The 17,299-nt window shown below is 42.3% G+C and overlaps 1 protein-coding gene across 2 annotated transcripts; it reads right to left on the reverse strand.

The window, feature by feature from the left end:
* Positions 1–1,258: 1,258 nt before the first annotated feature.
* Positions 1,259–16,210, reverse strand: LOC109881524 (thioredoxin-like protein 1). 2 transcript variants are annotated; one of them, XM_031803074.1, is made up of 8 exons: positions 16,062–16,210; positions 14,128–14,224; positions 13,702–13,875; positions 6,588–6,710; positions 5,720–5,789; positions 5,315–5,487; positions 4,501–4,605; positions 1,259–2,378 (listed from the first exon to the last, which is right to left on the reverse strand). In XM_031803074.1, exons 2-8 carry the CDS (start codon positions 14,185–14,187, stop codon positions 2,349–2,351), a joined length of 735 nt encoding a protein of 244 aa, XP_031658934.1. In that variant the 5' UTR covers positions 14,188–14,224; positions 16,062–16,210; the 3' UTR covers positions 1,259–2,348. The 2 variants fall into 2 exon arrangements, with proteins under 2 accessions (XP_031658934.1, XP_031658933.1); XM_031803073.1 differs by lacking the exon at positions 16,062–16,210 and adding an exon at positions 15,203–15,472.
* Between the last annotated feature and the right edge of the window lie 1,089 nt (positions 16,211–17,299).

Consider the following 17,299-nt stretch of genomic DNA (forward strand, 5'->3'; position numbering starts at 1 on the left):
TTGATTTGATTTACAAGAGCACAAAACGTTTCTAACATTTCTAGACATCTTTGAAAAGCCAAAAGCTTTATTTTTTGTCTTAAAGTGGCAGTGTTGCATTTTGAGACTGCCTATTGGCTACTTAGATTATTTATTCAAATCTAAGTAGCCAATAGGCAGAGGGTAGAATCATTTGGCTCATTCTCTGTAATAACGGTATGGGAATAATGCATTTTATTTTGTGAAAGTGGTTTCTTGCATCAAACAACACAACATTTTCAGTTACATCCTTGTCTGAAGGACAAGTGGATAAACAGGTTAAAGGTCAAGCCCTGCATGATTGTTTTCTTCAGAAGTCTGATGGAATGTAGGTCTACACTGAACACCACACAATGGCTGCTACTGTAGGCCCGAAAGATAGAACAGCTAATTCCATGTTCAAATATTATGGGATGCCTTTTCTCCATTGTTTTTGATGGTAGGCCACTCTGATAGGCCTACTACATTACGATCAAATAGTCACAGTAGCCAGCTTGGCCACTGTTAAAACTGTAACTTAAAGCAGGTGGTTTCTGTGTTCACAGTAAAACTATAACTTAAAGCAGGTACAGCCTCACTGTTCACAGTAAAACTGTAACTTAAAGCAGGTGGTTTCTGTGTTCACAGTAGACGTGCCCTGGAAGTTGTACAGAATTTTCACAACGTTCGAAGTTTGACTCAGCAGACCTGAAATTTGGTCAATGCTGAAAATTTGAGGGAACATTGGGTGTCAGAGATCTCTTTTCCTTGTCGTTGGGTGTCCGAGATCTCTTTTCCTTGCCATTGGGTGTCAGAGATCTCTTTTCCTTGTCTTTGGGTGTCGGAGATCTCTTTTCCTTGTCTTTGGGTGTCGGAGATCTCTTTCCTTGTCTTTGGGTGTCGGAGATCTCTTTCCTTGTCTTTGGGTGTCGGAGATCTCTTTCCTTGTCTTTGGGTGTCGGAGATCTCTTTTCCTTGCCATTGGGTGTCAGAGATCTCTTTTCCTTGTCTTTGGGTGTCGGAGATCTCTTTCCTTGTCTTTGGGTGTCGGAGATCTCTTTCCTTGTCTTTGGGTGTCGGAGATCTCTTTCCTTGTCTTTGGGTGTCGGAGATCTCTTTTTCCTTGTCTTTGGGTGTCGGAGATCTCTTTTCCTTGTCTTTGGGTGTCGGAGAGCTCTTTTTCCTTGTCTTTGGGAGGTGGTGTGGAGCAACCTTACATTTTATTTAATTTTTTATTCAAGAGACATCAAATACCAATATATGCCTTTTTGTTTGTGTTTTTATTTACAGTGTTTGTCTGAATTACAATAAAAATGCTTGAATGAATTGTTTGAGATGCCTCATCTTGGTGATTTCACTGGCGGACAAGGACGACAGCTCATAGACTTCACATCCAAAACGGCCCCCTATTCCCTATATAGTGCACTACTTTAGACCAGGATCCTATAGAACCCTATTCCCTATATAGTGCACTACTTTAGACCAGGATCCTATAGAACCCTATTCCCTATATAGTGCACTACTTTAGACCAGGATCCTATAGAACCCTATTCCCTATATAGTGCACTACTTTAGACCAGGATCCTATAGAACCCTATTCCCTATATAGTGTACTACTTTAGACCAGGATCCTATAGAACCCTATTCCCTATATAGTGCACTACTTTAGACCAGGATCCTATAGAACCCTATTCCCTATATAGTGCACTACTTTAGACCAGAGCCCTATAGAACCCTATTCCCTATATAGTGCACTACTTTAGACCAGAGCCCTATAGAACCCTATTCCCTATATAGTGCACTACTTTAGACCAGGACCCTATAGAACCATATTCCCTATACAGTGCACTACTTTAGACCAGAGCCCTATAGAACCCTATTCCCTATACAGTGCACTACTTTAGACCAGGACCCTATAGAACCCTATTCCCTATATAGTGCACTACTTTAGACCAGGACCCTATAGAACCCTATTCCCTATATAGTGCACTACTTTAGACCAGGACCGTATAGAACCCTATTCCTTATATAGTGCACTACTTTAGACCAGAGCCCTGTAGAACCCTATTCCCTATATAGTGCACTACTTTAGATCTCAGACATGTCTTTGGATCCCGAATCAAAGCCCTAACTTCAAGATGGGATACCAGGTCCAAAAATAAGTATTGTACTATAAAAAGGGTCCAAAGGCAGTGCACTATGAAAGGGAATATGTTGCCATTTGGGACACATGGTTGTTGGTCAGTGCTGTATTACAGTAGAGCTGACTCTGAACCGGACCCATCCAGCAGCCTTGGCAGACAGACAGCGATCACCACAGCAATATGGCCATTCTTCTCCTCTCCTCCGTCTCAGTGACTCTCTCCTTTCTTGCCCACAACCTAGTCAAATAAAAACACAAACCGTGTGGAGAAGAAGAAAGAAGAAAAATGCAAACAATTAAAACTATACGTTTCCATCTAATTGTTCTAGAGATTTTCATATAAATATATATATATTTTTTAATTCCCACCAGTGTGTTTCCAACAAACAGACGTGTTGCAGAATAAAAGCCGTATGTGATGAGGTAGTGCCGACAAAATGAACTTTTCGCTGAAGTTCACACGTACCGAATAACAATGAATAAGCAAATAAAACTGTAACGTTAAATAGCAAATGCGCCACGACACGGGGCCTACTCTGGTCTCGTCACGGGGCCTACTCTGGTCTCGTCACGGGGCCTACTCTGGTCTCGCCACGGGGCCTACTCTGGTCTCGCCACGGGGCCTACTCTGGTCTCGCCACGGGGCCTACTCTGGTCTCGCCACGGGGCCTACTCTGGTCTCGCCACGGGGCCTACTCTGGTCTCGCCACGGGGCCTACTCTGGTCTCGCCACGGGGCCTACTCTGGTCTCGCCACGGGGCCTACTCTGGTCTCGCCACGGGGCCTACTCTGGTCTCGCCACGGGGCCTACTCTGGTCTCGCCACGGGGCCTACTCTGGTCTCGCCACGGGGCCTACTCTGGTCTCGCCACGGGGCCTACTCTGGTCTCGCCACGGGGCCTACTCTGGTCTCGCCACGGGGCCTACTCTGGTCTCGCCACGGGGCCTACTCTGGTCTCGCCACCGGGCCTACTCTGGTCTCGTCACCGGGCCTACTCTGGTCTCGTCACCGGGCCTACTCTGGTCTCGTCACCGGGCCTACTCTGGTCTCGTCACCGGGCCTACTCTGGTCTCGTCACCGGGCCTACTCTGGTCTCGTCACCGGGCCTACTCTGGTCTCGTCACCGGGCCTACTCTGGTCTCGTCACGGGGCCTACTCTGGTCTCGTCACGGGGCCTACTCTGGTCTCGTCACGGGGCCTACTCTGGTCTCGTCACGGGGCCTACTCTGGTCTCGTCACGGGGCCTACTCTGGTCTCGTCACGGGGCCTACTCTGGTCTCGTCACGGGGCCTACTCTGGTCTCGTCACGGGGCCTACTCTGGTCTCGTCACGGGGCCTACTCTGGTCTCGTCACGGGGCCTACTCTGGTCTCGTCACGGGGCCTACTCTGGTCTCGTCACGGGGCCTACTCTGGTCTCGTCACGGGGCCTACTCTGGTCTCGTCACGGGGCCTACTCTGGTCTCGTCACGGGGCCTACTCTGGTCTCGTCACGGGGCCTACTCTGGTCTCGTCACGGGGCCTACTCTGGTCTCGTCACGGGGCCTACTCTGGTCTCGTCACGGGGCCTACTCTGGTCTCGTCACGGGGCCTACTCTGGTCTCGTCACGGGGCCTACTCTGGTCTCGTCACGGGGCCTACTCTGGTCTCGTCACGGGGCCTACTCTGGTTTTGTCAGGGGAGCTCTAGACAACAGCTGGCAGATACAGTGCAGGAAGGCTAGTCTACATGATGACATTATGGATAAGAGAGAGAATGGTTTTATTTTGTCAAAACGGCAGTCAAGCATCAATCATCGTGTCAACAGAATAAGACCCTCTATTTATTGGAAAGGAGCATCAAGATCACTGCACTTTCACCACCCTGTGACGTTTCTAAATTATTTATTCTGTAGCCTAATAAACACTGCGATAAACTGCATGGTTTCCCCGAGTCCTAGTGGGAGGACCACACGCCATATCATGGTGTGACTCAAAGTTTACTTCGATATGATGGTTAATTGTATGTATATTTGCACATAAAAAAAAGGCATTTCACCACCATTTCTCGCATAATTAAGTTTTACAGACAAAAACATCCACCACGTCGAATGAACAAATGATCTGTCAGCATTTATCAAATTGGACCGAAACGACCCGTTTTCATCACAGCCATCGTGATTTTTTATTTATACAGAATGACTTTACTCTCAGAAAAACTACGTGGTTATAGTCACAGTATTTGTGTTTGTGTTTTATATGTGTATATATCATTGCAGATCTCATACAATCTCGACAAGGACGTTGTGAACATACTGTTGTAGACAGGTTCCATCTTACGTGGAATACTCTGATACTCTGTTGGTAGAAATGCCAGATCTTACCCTTTTGAAGTCATTCATGTTTGTTGCTTGTACAGGGGTCCCAATAAAAGTAAGGTAATTTATTTTAGTCGTCTCTTCATCCCCTTGATTGTTCTTCACAAACATCTGTTAGAACAAAACGGAAGAACCACAGATTATATCATTACAAGGGGACACAGCCAGTAGAAACTAAAGGATTTCAATTCACGCAGGTTTGGTTGGAACCTAAATTGCAAATCAAGAAGTATTGAAACTCACTATATGCAATAAGAGAGATTCTTTATATCACAGCTAGAGCGTAATAAACTGCAGTTGAACAGGATAGTACCACGTTTTGCCACTAGATGGCAGCATTGGGCAACATCTCAATAGTTAAATGTGGCTTTCTCCCTCTCCTCCATCAAAAACAGAGTTAAAGGGAATTTCCTGAAAGGCTATATAAACTATATATATATATATAAACAAATTTATTCATCTGTTATTTAAGAAGAGAACATCTCTTTTTCAAGTGAGCCCTGTCCAAGAAAGTGGTATATACACTGCTCAAAAAAATAAAGATCTAGGATGTGTTATTTTAGTGTTCCCTTTATTTTTTTGAGCAGTATATATATATATATATATAGATATATATATATATATAAATGAGAGAGAGAGAGAGACTCCTCCACCACCTCCTCCTCCTCCACCAGAGTGGTATATGTATATATTAGTTACACTGGAGACATCATAACAATAAATGATATCAAAGTAGTCAGTTCTCTTTATGAACGAGCAACGCATCGGACCTTTTCCCATCGTTTACAAAGTAACACCTTCCAAAACAGTTGCTACTTACGGTGACGCTCTGAACGTTCTGGAACTTGACATATCTCAGCGGAATCAACCCGTCGTCCTTGAAGTCCTCCTCGGCCAGGTCCAGGGTCTGGGTGGCCTCGCTCCGCTCAGCATCGTCAAAGTCCATGGAGCGAGGAAGGTTAATGAAGATCTTCACACACTTTGGTGCCTGGGCTGTTGGGAGGGACAAATGGGACGTATGAGACAACAAGGCAACCCAAGCTGGCATGGGGAAACTCAACACAACACATGACTGTGATCGTTCCAATAAAACGCCAACGTCTACTCAAATGGGCAAAGGATGATATTTCAAAGGCTTTTCCTGAATAAAATTAGACTAGTACGGGTGTTTCACTAGGGAAACAGAGAAACATTTATGAAACACCCGGGGAGAGGAAGGACTCACCGAAGTCAGAGGTCTGCAGCTTCATGGAGTACAGCTTGACAGGTTGGTTAAAGGCCATCGTAACGAGGAGCTGAAGGGGGTGAAAATATGGGTTAACTACACACTGACACCTAAATCTACTAAGACTGTTTAGCCTGCAGGTTGGCCTGAGGTAACAGAAGGTAACCCCAGCCAGGAAGACGGTTTAGCCTGCAGGTTGGCCTGAGGTAACACCAGTCAGGAAGACGGTTTAGCCTGCAGGTTGGCCTGAGGTAACACCAGTCAGGAAGACGGTTTAGCCTGCAGGTTGGCCTGAGGTAACCCCAGTCAGGAAGACAGTTTAGCCTGCAGGTTGGCCTGAGGTAACACCAGGCAGGAAGACTGTTTAGCCTGCAGGTTGGCCTGAGGTAACACCAGTCAGGAAGACGGTTTAGCCTGCAGGTTGGCCTGAGGTAACCCCAGTCAGGAAGACGGTTTAGCCTGCAGGTTGGCCTGAGGTAACAGAAGGTAACCCCAGTCAGGAAGACGGTTTAGCCTGCAGGTTGGCCTGAGGTAACACCAGTCAGGAAGACGGTTTAGCCTGCAGGTTGGCCTGAGGTAACAGAAGGTAACCCCAGTCAGGAAGACGGTTTAGCCTGCAGGTTGGCCTGAGGTAACCCCAGCCAGGAGAAGCGTACATATGAAAAAGTAACCCAACAGACAAGACATTGTTTTTCACCAGGTGAGTGATATTTTTATCCTTGTAAATATAGAAAATGGACAACAGATGCAAGTTCTCACCTGTAAAGTCTACTAGAAAGTAGCCACACTGAGGTGAACAACTTCAGCACATTCAGACCGCTCTGAACTAACGAAGGAGACGCGGACGGCGATCTATCCTCAGACTCACCTGCTCATCGCAGTCAGACTCCAGGTAGGTGGTGTCCTTGACTAAGCAGTTGTCAAAGCCGCTCTCGTCGCTCTCGTTTAGGCACTCGCAGCCAGCTTTGTTCACAAACGGCATCAGGTCCATCTGAACACACAGAATAAAAATTATTCAGACAAGGCAAGCCCGTGTTAAGTCCATATTACAAGGCCGTGTTAAGTCCGCATTACAAGGTCATGTTAAGGCCGCATTACAAGGCCATGTTAAGTCCACATTACAAGGCCATGTTAAGTCCACATTACAAGGCCATGTTAAGTCCACATTACAAGGCCATGTTAAGTCCACATTACAAGGGCATGTTAAGTCCACATTACAAGGGCATGTTAAGTCCACATTACAAGGCCATGTTAAGTCCGCATTACAAGGCCATGTTAAGTCCACATTACAAGGCCATGTTAAGTCCACATTACAAGGCCATGTTAAGTCCACATTACAAGGCCATGTTAAGTCCACATTACAAGGCCGTGTTAAGTCCACATTACAAGGCCGTGTTAAGTCCACATTACAAGGCCGTGTTAAGTCCACATTACAAGGCCATGTTAAGTCCACATTACAAGGCCATGTTAAGTCCACATTACAAGGCCATGTTAAGTCCACATTACAAGGCCGTGTTAAGTCCGCTTTACAAGGCCGTGTTAAGTCCGCATTACAAGGCCATGTTAAGTCCGCATTACAAGGCCATGTTAAGTCCGCATTACAAGGCCATGTTAAGTCCACATTACAAGGCCATGTTAAGTCCACATTACAAGGCCATGTTAAGTTCACATTACAAGGCCATGTTAAGTCCACATTACAAGGCCATGTTAAGTCCACATTACAAACACAAGAGCAGCTTCAGAGCGTGCAGCAGCACCGCCTGAAATGTTGACTTTGCTTTAGAGAAGTATCCTTTTGTAGTGGACGGTTAGCTCTGCTTCTGTCTCTTCTGAGACGTTTAGATTTGAGTCCTTTAGCAGATGTTCTTATCCAGAGCAACTGACGTTTTTTAAAGAGAATTCATCTTAAAAAGATAGACATGTGGTTGTCCCACCTAGCTAAGTCATAGTGATTAGGATCGGGACGATACCAGAACCTCAATGTCTTTCTTTTTTACTGGCAAAAAAATGAAAAGAACGAAACAGACCAAACTCTTTAGTGCTTTAAAAAACCTGCTGTATGTAAAATATTGTGCTATAGCTTGTATAAATAAATAAATATATATGACTCTCTCTGACAACATAGTGACATTTGTTTCCAACACGGTATTCTCCTAAAGAAAAGAAATCTGTTTTGTACAGCGATACTGATATAATTCCAGCCCTAATAGAAATGACACGTTTCCTCAATAAAGTAACTATCAGCAAAGTCAGAGCTAGTCAGAGGCCTGTCCCAAAGTACTGCCATACTGGACCCAGAATTGGCTTGTCATATTAACGGAACTTCTGCAGTACGCTGTGTTACGGTCCAGAAGCTTCTGAGTTTGGCGTCCCGTCTCGGGAAGAACGGGGAAAGGAACCCGCTCTGTTATGGGACAATTCCACTGGAAACAGACTGATCCTGTAACTAATCACCCAGTCGGCTTGGTGATTGTCTGTCGAAGTTCAGACACTGAAACCTAATTTATACTGTGAGTCGCTATCAATAAGAGCGTTTGCTAAGTGAATAAATTGTAACTTATTATATGAACATTCGGAGTCTCAGCATCATTATTTTACAGTGGAATTGGCCCCTTATACACTGAGTACACTAAACATTAGGAACACCTTCCTGATATTGAGTTCAAAACCCCCCTCCCCTAAGAACAGCCTTAATTCTGGGCAAGGACTCTACAAGGTGTCGAAAGAGTTCCACAGGGATGCTGGCCCATTGTTCAAAGGCACTTACATATTTTATCTTGTCCATTCACCCTCTGAATGGCACATATACACAATCCATGTCTCAATTTGGTATTTTATTAGGATCCCCATTGGCTGTTGGTATGTTATTAGGATCCCCATTGGCTGTTGGTATGTTATTAGGATCCCCATTGGCTGTTGGTATGTTATTAGGATCCCCATTGGCTGTTGGTATGTTATTAGGATCCCCATTGGCTGTTGATATGTTATTAGGATCCCCATTGGCTGTTGGTATGTTATTAGGATCCCCATTGGCTGTTGGTATGTTATTAGGATCCCCATTGGCTGTTGGTATGTTATTAGGATCCACATTGGCTGTTGGTATGTTATTAGGATCCCCATTGGCTGTTGGTATGTTATTAGGATCCCCATTGGCTGTTGGTATTTTATTAGGATCCCCATTGGCTGTTGGTATGTTATTAGGATCCCCATTGGCTGTTGGTATGTTATTAGGATCCCCATTGGCTGTTGGTATGTTATTAGGATCCCCATTGGCTGTTGGTATTTTATTAGGATCCCCATTGGCTGTTGGTATTTTATTAGGATCCCCATTGGCTGTTGGTATGTTATTAGGATCCCCATTGGCTGTTGGTATGTTATTAGGATCCCCATTGGCTGTTGGTATGTTATTAGGATCCCCATTGGCTGTTGGTATGTTATTAGGTTCCCCATTGGCTGTTGGTATGTTATTAGGATCCCCATTGGCTGTTGGTATGTTATTAGGATCCCCATTAGCTGTTGGTATGTTATTAGGATCCCCATTGGCTGTTGGTATGTTATTAGGATCCCCATTGGCTGTTGGTATGTTATTAGGATCCCCATTGGCTGTTGGTATTTTATTAGGATCCCCATTGGCTGTTGGTATTTTATTAGGATCCCCAGTAGTTGTTGCAGTAGCAGCAGCTAGTCTTCCTGGGTTCCACACAAAACAGGAAACATAATACAGAATGACATTATACAGAACATCAATAGACAAGAACAGCTCAAAGACAGAACGACATACATTGTTTTTTTAAAGGCACACGTAGCCTACATACCAATGTTTACACACAAACTATCTAGGTCACATGGGGGAGAGGTGTTCATTTATCTGTTTTTTCAAACCAGGTTTGCTGTTTATTTTAGCAATATGAGATGGAAGGAAGTTCCATTCAATAAGGGCTCTATTTAATACTGTATGTTTTCTTGAATTTGCTCTGGATTTTTGGACTGTGAAAAGACCCCTGGTGGCATGTCTGGTGGGATAAGTGTGTGTGTGTCAGAGCTGTGTGTAAGTTGACTATGCAAACATTTTGGGATTTTCAACACTAATGTTTCTTATAAAAATAAGAAGTGATGCAGTCAGTCTCTCCTCAACTCTTAGCCAAGAGAGACTGACTGTATAGTATTTATATCAGCCCTCTGATTACAATGAAGAGCAAAACATGCCTCTCTGTTCTGGACCAGCTGCAGATTAACTAGGTCTTTCCTTACAGCACTGGATCAATTGTCCCAACGCTTAAAAATCCTTCTTTAACCTCTGTCCTCCCCTTCATCTGGGGAGACAGCAGTGTAGCCTACTGGTTAGAGTGTTGGACTAGTAACCGGAAGGTTGCAAGATCGAATCCCCAAGCTGACAAGGTACAGATCTGTCGTTCTGCCCCTGAACAAAGGCAGTTAACCCACTGTTCCTGGACCGTCATTGAAAATAAGAATTTGTTCTTTAACTGACTTGCCTAGTTAAATAAAAGGTAAAAAATAAATAAATCTACATTGCTTGAAGTGGATTTAACAGGTGACATCAATAAGGGATCATAGCTTTCACCTGTGTAACCTGGCGGGTAGGAGCCTTGGACTAGTTGCTGGATGAAATCCCCAAGCTGACAAGGTTAAAAAAATCTGCCCCTGGTCCTCGATGGGATAATTTCTTTGGACTGAAAAGCTCAGTTCTGGTGACTTTTAAAAAAAGTACATTCTACTCTAAAAATGAATTGAGAAAAAAAGTATATAAAATATAATTTCCACCTCCAGTAATGAACCCAAAAACATACGGGTTAAAAAAAGTTACAATAATTTTCTTAAAATATTGGATCACATAGCCTATGGTCTTATATGATTAGATGTGCTATTTAGCAATTAGCATTATTACCTGTAGCCCAACTGATGAAGCATAGTGACCATAAAATGTACATAGGCTGAAGCATTGGGGTTTGTCCATCTGCATTCACCCTATTGGACACAGCATCCTGACTGCTATTAAAGCTGCAATATGTGTCATTTTGTTGTGGGATCCTGACCAAATTCACATAGAAACGTGAGTTATAGATCTGTCACTCTCATTGAAAGCAAGTCTAAGAAGCGGTAGATCTGTTCTATATGCACTATTTCTATGCTTCCCGTTCTAAAGCCAGTTCGGCAAATTTCTGCCCTGCTAGAGCTGCCCCCCCCCCCCCCCCCGTCAACTGTAAGTGTTATTGTGTTATTGACTGTACGCTTGTTTATTCCATGTGTAACTCTGTGTTGTTTTTTGTGTCGCACTGCTTTGCTTTATCTTGACCAGAGGTCGCAGTTGTAAATGAGAACTTGTTCTCAACTGGCCTACCTGGTTAAATAAAGGTGAAATAAATTACAAAAATTAAATTAAAAAAATAGGAGCAACAGCTCAGCCACGAAGTAGTAGGTCACAGAAGCTCACAGAACGCAACCGACAAGCTTCTTAGGACTTGCTTTCAATGAGAATGACAGATCTATAAAACACACATTTCTATGTGAATTTGGTCAGGTCAACCCCCCCAAAAAAGGGTACACACATTTCAGCTTTAAAGCCTAAGACGTCAGATCATGAAACACAAGTTCAAACACATTTTTATCTAACCAAATTATTTGATGGCCTGCAAAAATGGTTTTTCAATTTTAAAAAAATACTAAATAAATACTATATATAAATACTATATATATATATATAAATACTATATTGTTCCTTCACAGGAATTACCATCTTCAGAGAATATGTTTTGTAATGTATCTACAGATCAACTCTGTCTGGAGCACATAAAGCAGTAGTAACAGAATGCGGATCAGGGAGCCAAATGAACGGCTCTTTCAAAGACGTGATTCGGGTTCCTGACGTTGACCCAAAAAAAAGCCTTTAGTGCACAAATGACCAGCAATGTTGCTTCTAAGACATTCTTGAAACTCTGGTTGTCATTGTATTTGTAAGATGATCCCAGAATTGAAGCAGTAGAGAAATATATGTGGTAGAAATGGAAAACTGGGATGCCCCCCTCTTTTTTTTTTTTTAACAAACCAAAACTGATTTCAAATGAGTTTTTCCCGTAATTGCATTAACAATTGTTGTGCATTGACTGCTGGTGAGAACACGTCTCCCACGCTATGGGTCTCACAACTTGAATGTGCGTGGAGAGGAATATTTAAGAGTATATTATTTACCTTGCATTGAACACAACAACAAGCCAACTAGGTAAATAAATTAACTATTCTACTACGAGGTTGTCTGATTTTGTTTAATTAACATTATAAAAATAGTAGCATTTGCAAGTAATCCATCCACCTGACAGGTGTGGGATATCAAGAAGCTGATTAAAACAGCATGATTATTACACAGGTGCACCTTGTGCTGGGAAGAAGGCCACTAAATGTGCAGTTTTGTCACACAATGCCACAGATGTCTCAAGTTGAGGGAGAGTGCAATTGGCATGCTGACTATATGAATGAGCTGTTGCCAGATAACTGAATGTTAATTTCTCTACCTTAAACCTCCAACGTTGTTTTAGAGAACATGGCAGTATGTCCAACCAGTCTCACAACCGCAGACCATGTGTAACCATGCCAGCCCAGGACCACCACATCCAGCTTCTTCACCTGATCGTCTGAGACCAGCCACCCGGACAGCTGATGAAACTGAGGAGTATTTCTGTCTGTAATAAAGCCCTTTTCTGGGGAAAAACTCATTCTGATTGGCTGGTCCAGGCTACCCAGAGGGCGGGCCTGGCTCCCAAGTGGGTGGGTCTATGCCCTCCCAGTCCCACCCATGGCTCCACCACGGCCCAGTCATGTGAAATCCATAGATTATGGCCTAATGAATTTATTTCAATTGATTGAGTTCCTTATGTGAACTGTAACTCGGTGAAATTGTTGCATTTATATTTTTGTTCAGTATACTTTGCCATTATTTTTTAGTTTATTTGGTAAATATTTTCTTAACTCTTCTTGAACTGCACTGTTGGTTAAGGGCTTGTAAGTAAAGCATTTCACAGTAAGGTTCTACACTTGTTGTATTCGGCGCATGTGACTAATAAAGTTTGATTTGATTTGAATATATTTCTTAATTTGGAAATATATGTATAAGGCTATGCCATCTCCAAACCAGTCAGACCCCCTGGAGATGTGAATTGTTACTCTGAACTCAAAAACGAATCTCTCCAGAATGCATAAGACAGAAATCTGTTGCAGTGACTGACAACTTTGACCCCTTGCTTCAGTCATTCACAGAAGTTTAAAATAGACAAAAAAATGTCTGAGTGATACCAATTCATCATATACTCACATATCCCTTGGGAATGTCTGAGTGATACCAATTCATCATATACTCACATATCCCTTGGGAATGTCTGAGTGATACCAATTCATCATATACTCACATATCCCTTGGGAATGTCTGAGTGATACCAATTCATCATATACTCACATATCCCTTGGGAATGTCTGAGTGATACCAATTCATCATATACTCACATATCCCTTGGGAATGTCTGAGTGATAACAATTCATCATATACTCACATATCCCTTGGGAATGTCTGAGTGATACCAATTCATCATATACTCACATATCCCTTGGGAATGTCTGAGTGATACCAATTCATCATATACTCACATATCCCTTGGGAATGTCTGAGTGATAACAATTCATCATATACTCACATATCCCTTGGGAATGTCTGAGTGATACCAATTCATCATATACTCACATATCCCTTGGGAATGTCTGAGTGATACCAATTCATCATATACTCACATATCCCTTGGGAATGTCTGAGTGATACCAATTCATCATATACTCACATATCCCTTGGGAATGTCTGAGTGATACCAATTCATCATATACTCACATATCCCTTGGGAATGTCTGAGTGATACCAATTCATCATATACTCACATATCCCTTGGGAATGTCTGAGTGATACCAATTCATCATATACTCACATATCCCTTGGGAATGTCTGAGTCCTCGTTGCTTCCAGGGTCGTTTTCTACATGCTGCTTGATCTTCTCCTCTAGTCCTGAGGCATCTGCACCCTGATACAGGTCGACGCGCACTTTGTTACGGAAAAACAAAAACGTCGGCGTGGCAGAGATGTTGTTGGCGGCAGCCGTTGCCTGAGAGAGAAAAAAAAGGGGGAGATTGACATTGAAGTCACATGCCTAACCCCACACACACTAGATTTCGTCGTCTGTATTGCTCAATGAATGACATGAGGAGGTTGACATGTTTGAGGCTATAAATCTTTATTTTTACAGGGTCTCTTATGACAACAACAACAACAACAACAACATAATGGAGTACCTGGTGTTTTGATTACGATACAGTAGGATGTATTATTAAAACTCTTTATGCAAAAAGAACCTCACCTGACAGACGTGTACATCGACTTCAAGGAAAACCACGTGTGGGTACTTGTTACTCAACATGTTGAAAGCAGGGGATATTCTGACACAGGGTCGACACCTGGGGAGAGAAGGAGTTTATTAGGAAGCTGGTATTGTCGTGACTACTGTTGTTGTTGTTATTTTTGACGTTAGCGATCATCAAAACGGGCTGTTTATGAACAAAAACTAGAACTAAAAAGTTGTAAGCCATACACATGAATTAACTAAAGCTAAAATAGTAGCTAGGTACGTGTTCTTCACCCCGGGGTCTATTCCTTCAGGCTTTTTTGGTTGCAAGACGTTTCTTAAACGGAAACAAACAAAACGTGCCTACCTGGGGTGTATTCTTTATGTTTTGTTCTGTTTACCGGAAACAAACAGAACAATACGTGGAGGGGCCTACATGATTTTGTCCAATAGAAACTCTTGTTTTTTACGTTTTCCGTTTGGAGTAAACGGTGTCTGTTGCACGTTTTGGAACAGAGGATTTTTTTTCACAGAATGTGCGTGAATGAATACACCCCTGAATTTGTCCAATATAAACTATCGTTTCAGTTTGCAACTGTTTTGGCGGAATGAATACACCCCGCTAGTTAAAAGATGTGTGTCCCCCTTTCACTGGCAAATTCATTGTAGATGCCTATCAAAACCATTCGATAACTAGCATTGTTGTACCACAAATTATACAGAAAACATTTCACACTATTGCTAAGTAATTGTCAGACTACTGGGTTGCCAAGTACCGCAGCTACTCTGTGGAGTTAGCTTAACATGCTATCTTAGCCTGTCTGATATTGCTAAGTCATAGCTGGCTAAAGCTAACCACCGTTAGCTAGTTAGCCAACGTTGGCGTAGCTAACAGCGTGATGTTGTCCTGAGTTATTTTATCACGCTTTTAAGTAGCTTCTTTGAAAGTATTCCCGATACACTACGAAAACCCGAAACCAGTTGACCTACTAGGTAATTATACATTTGCCAATGAAATTGGATCACCCACTTCTGTTTAGATCCGGTCTAGCATGCTAGCCAAGGCCTGGGAATATATTTTGAACCTTACCCTGCCATTGTGAACTTCACTACGGCAAGTCTCGAACCGGCGGCTGTTAACTCAGGTTGAAATTCTGAATCATTCCCGATTACTTTTACCCCGACCATTTTTACAGAATACAACTGTAAATATAGTATTTTATTTACTTCCGATTATATAGAAAACAGTGTCACACTGTATAGACACTGTCCAAAGCTCAACTCCTCTATCGAATCAAAACACTTTCCTGAGTTCCTTGACGAAAGTTGGCCAGTAACCAATGAAAACCAAGCAGGGTGTGGTCAACTTGACTCCACAGCTCAAATAAGTACTGATCCAAGGTCTGGTTTAAAAGCCTTAAAGGGTAGTTTAACGATGACATATTTTACATTCCATCTGACCCAGAAACACATTGAATATCGACACAACATTTAGAGAAAACATTCAGATAGAATGTCCCACACGAGCCTTGTCATTCAAAAATGAACGGATTAATGGATTTTTAATTTACATTTTTGTTATTTATTTGATATTATTTTTGTAATTTTTTAGATATTTTTTGTTATTTCCTAGTCTCTCAGTCAACACAGCCAGCTGAGCAACTGTATTCCTTCCCATAGCATAGCATAGCATAGCCAGTTAACCTAGTTAGCTTAAAAGCTAAACTGCAACAACACATCTCTACAGTGGCTTTTGATAACTGTCCAAGATGAAGGTGTCTAAAATACAAATTTCACTTGTATTTTTAACAAATGTTTTCGTGAATTTGAGAGCAATGGGTAAGTAGACATAGCCAACTAGCTAACTTTCTGTCATAAAAAAAAAACTGTAATGATGTCTTTGAGAGACAAGTGTTTATTTTTGCATAAATGTTTATGTTTTTAACTACCTTAAAAAAATGATGAAGCGCAGTCATATTCGGTTCCTGATTGGTCAACAAGTTTATTTGACGTGTGAAATAGTGTTAGTTGAGGTGAATCTTTGTTTCTATGTTTGGGTCTTTGCAAAGACAAAGCTAACATTAGCTTTCCATGTCAAAGCATTCTAATTCTATTCTAACAGATCCTCCGAAAACAACCGACTCCAAAGACTCAGGCGGTAAGTTGACTTTTGACTCTGGCTAGTTAGCTATTAGTGGAGGCTTGTGGGAGGAACAATAGGAATAGCTGGAATGGAATCAATGGAACGGAGTCAAGCAATTGGTTTCCATGTGTTTGCTCTATTTGATACCATTCCATTCCAACCATTAATGAGCCTGTCCTCCTATAGCACCTCCCACCACCCTCCACTGATAGCTATGTATTTTGACCATCAAAGGCCCTTACTAATTTGGTCTGACCTGGAGACTTTTCGAGGTCATGATAGGGTTAAATAGTGTCTCATGTTCGGGGTATATATTTCACATACATTGAAATGAATGACCAATGAACAACAGGGAGAATTTTAAAGAGCATGCCTTCAGTCACCATCCTGCATTGTTCAAAAGTTGTTCAGTGTCATACCAAATATCCATCATGGTTTTGGTTTCACAGACTCAAGGGTCCAAGAATTGAAGAAGAGGTGGCAAGGAGAAAGACAGGAGTTTTTGAAATTCCCTTGTTTCCTTAAAAAGGATCCTGCAACTAATGCAAAAGGAAAGCAAGCCAGTGATGTAAGTTATTTGTAGGGCATCTTTGTTATGAATTAAGCTATATAAAACATGATTCTGGTGGGGATTTCATATATTGTCATTGAGTATGGGGCATCACCATTTTAAAATGGTTCATCACTTAGAAAACACTTAGTTTTTTTCCCCTTTTTCAAATTTGGCCCAATACACACTTCATTTGTCGTCTTTCCTCACTCTGATTAGCGGCTTACTTAGCCAGGTTCACTAGATTTTACTGATACATTTATGAGAAGAAAAAAAAACTGCACACTGCTCTTGCTACGATCACTGCTCTTTATTACGTTTAACGAAATATAACCATGTGCATTTCATAAATATTCTTATAAAGTGTGAACAAAAAAGTATTAAACACGTCTGTATAACGTGTATAGAAACGAACAGAAATACTCTATTCCAGGGGGACAGCTTCCATCCTGAGCCATTAAAAAGAGGACTTCCAAGAAGCCCGTTTTTCAGAC

The sequence above is a fragment of the Oncorhynchus kisutch genome, linkage group LG23 (genome assembly GCF_002021735.2).
Source record: "Oncorhynchus kisutch isolate 150728-3 linkage group LG23, Okis_V2, whole genome shotgun sequence".
NCBI classification, from domain to species: Eukaryota; Metazoa; Chordata; class Actinopteri; order Salmoniformes; family Salmonidae; genus Oncorhynchus; species Oncorhynchus kisutch.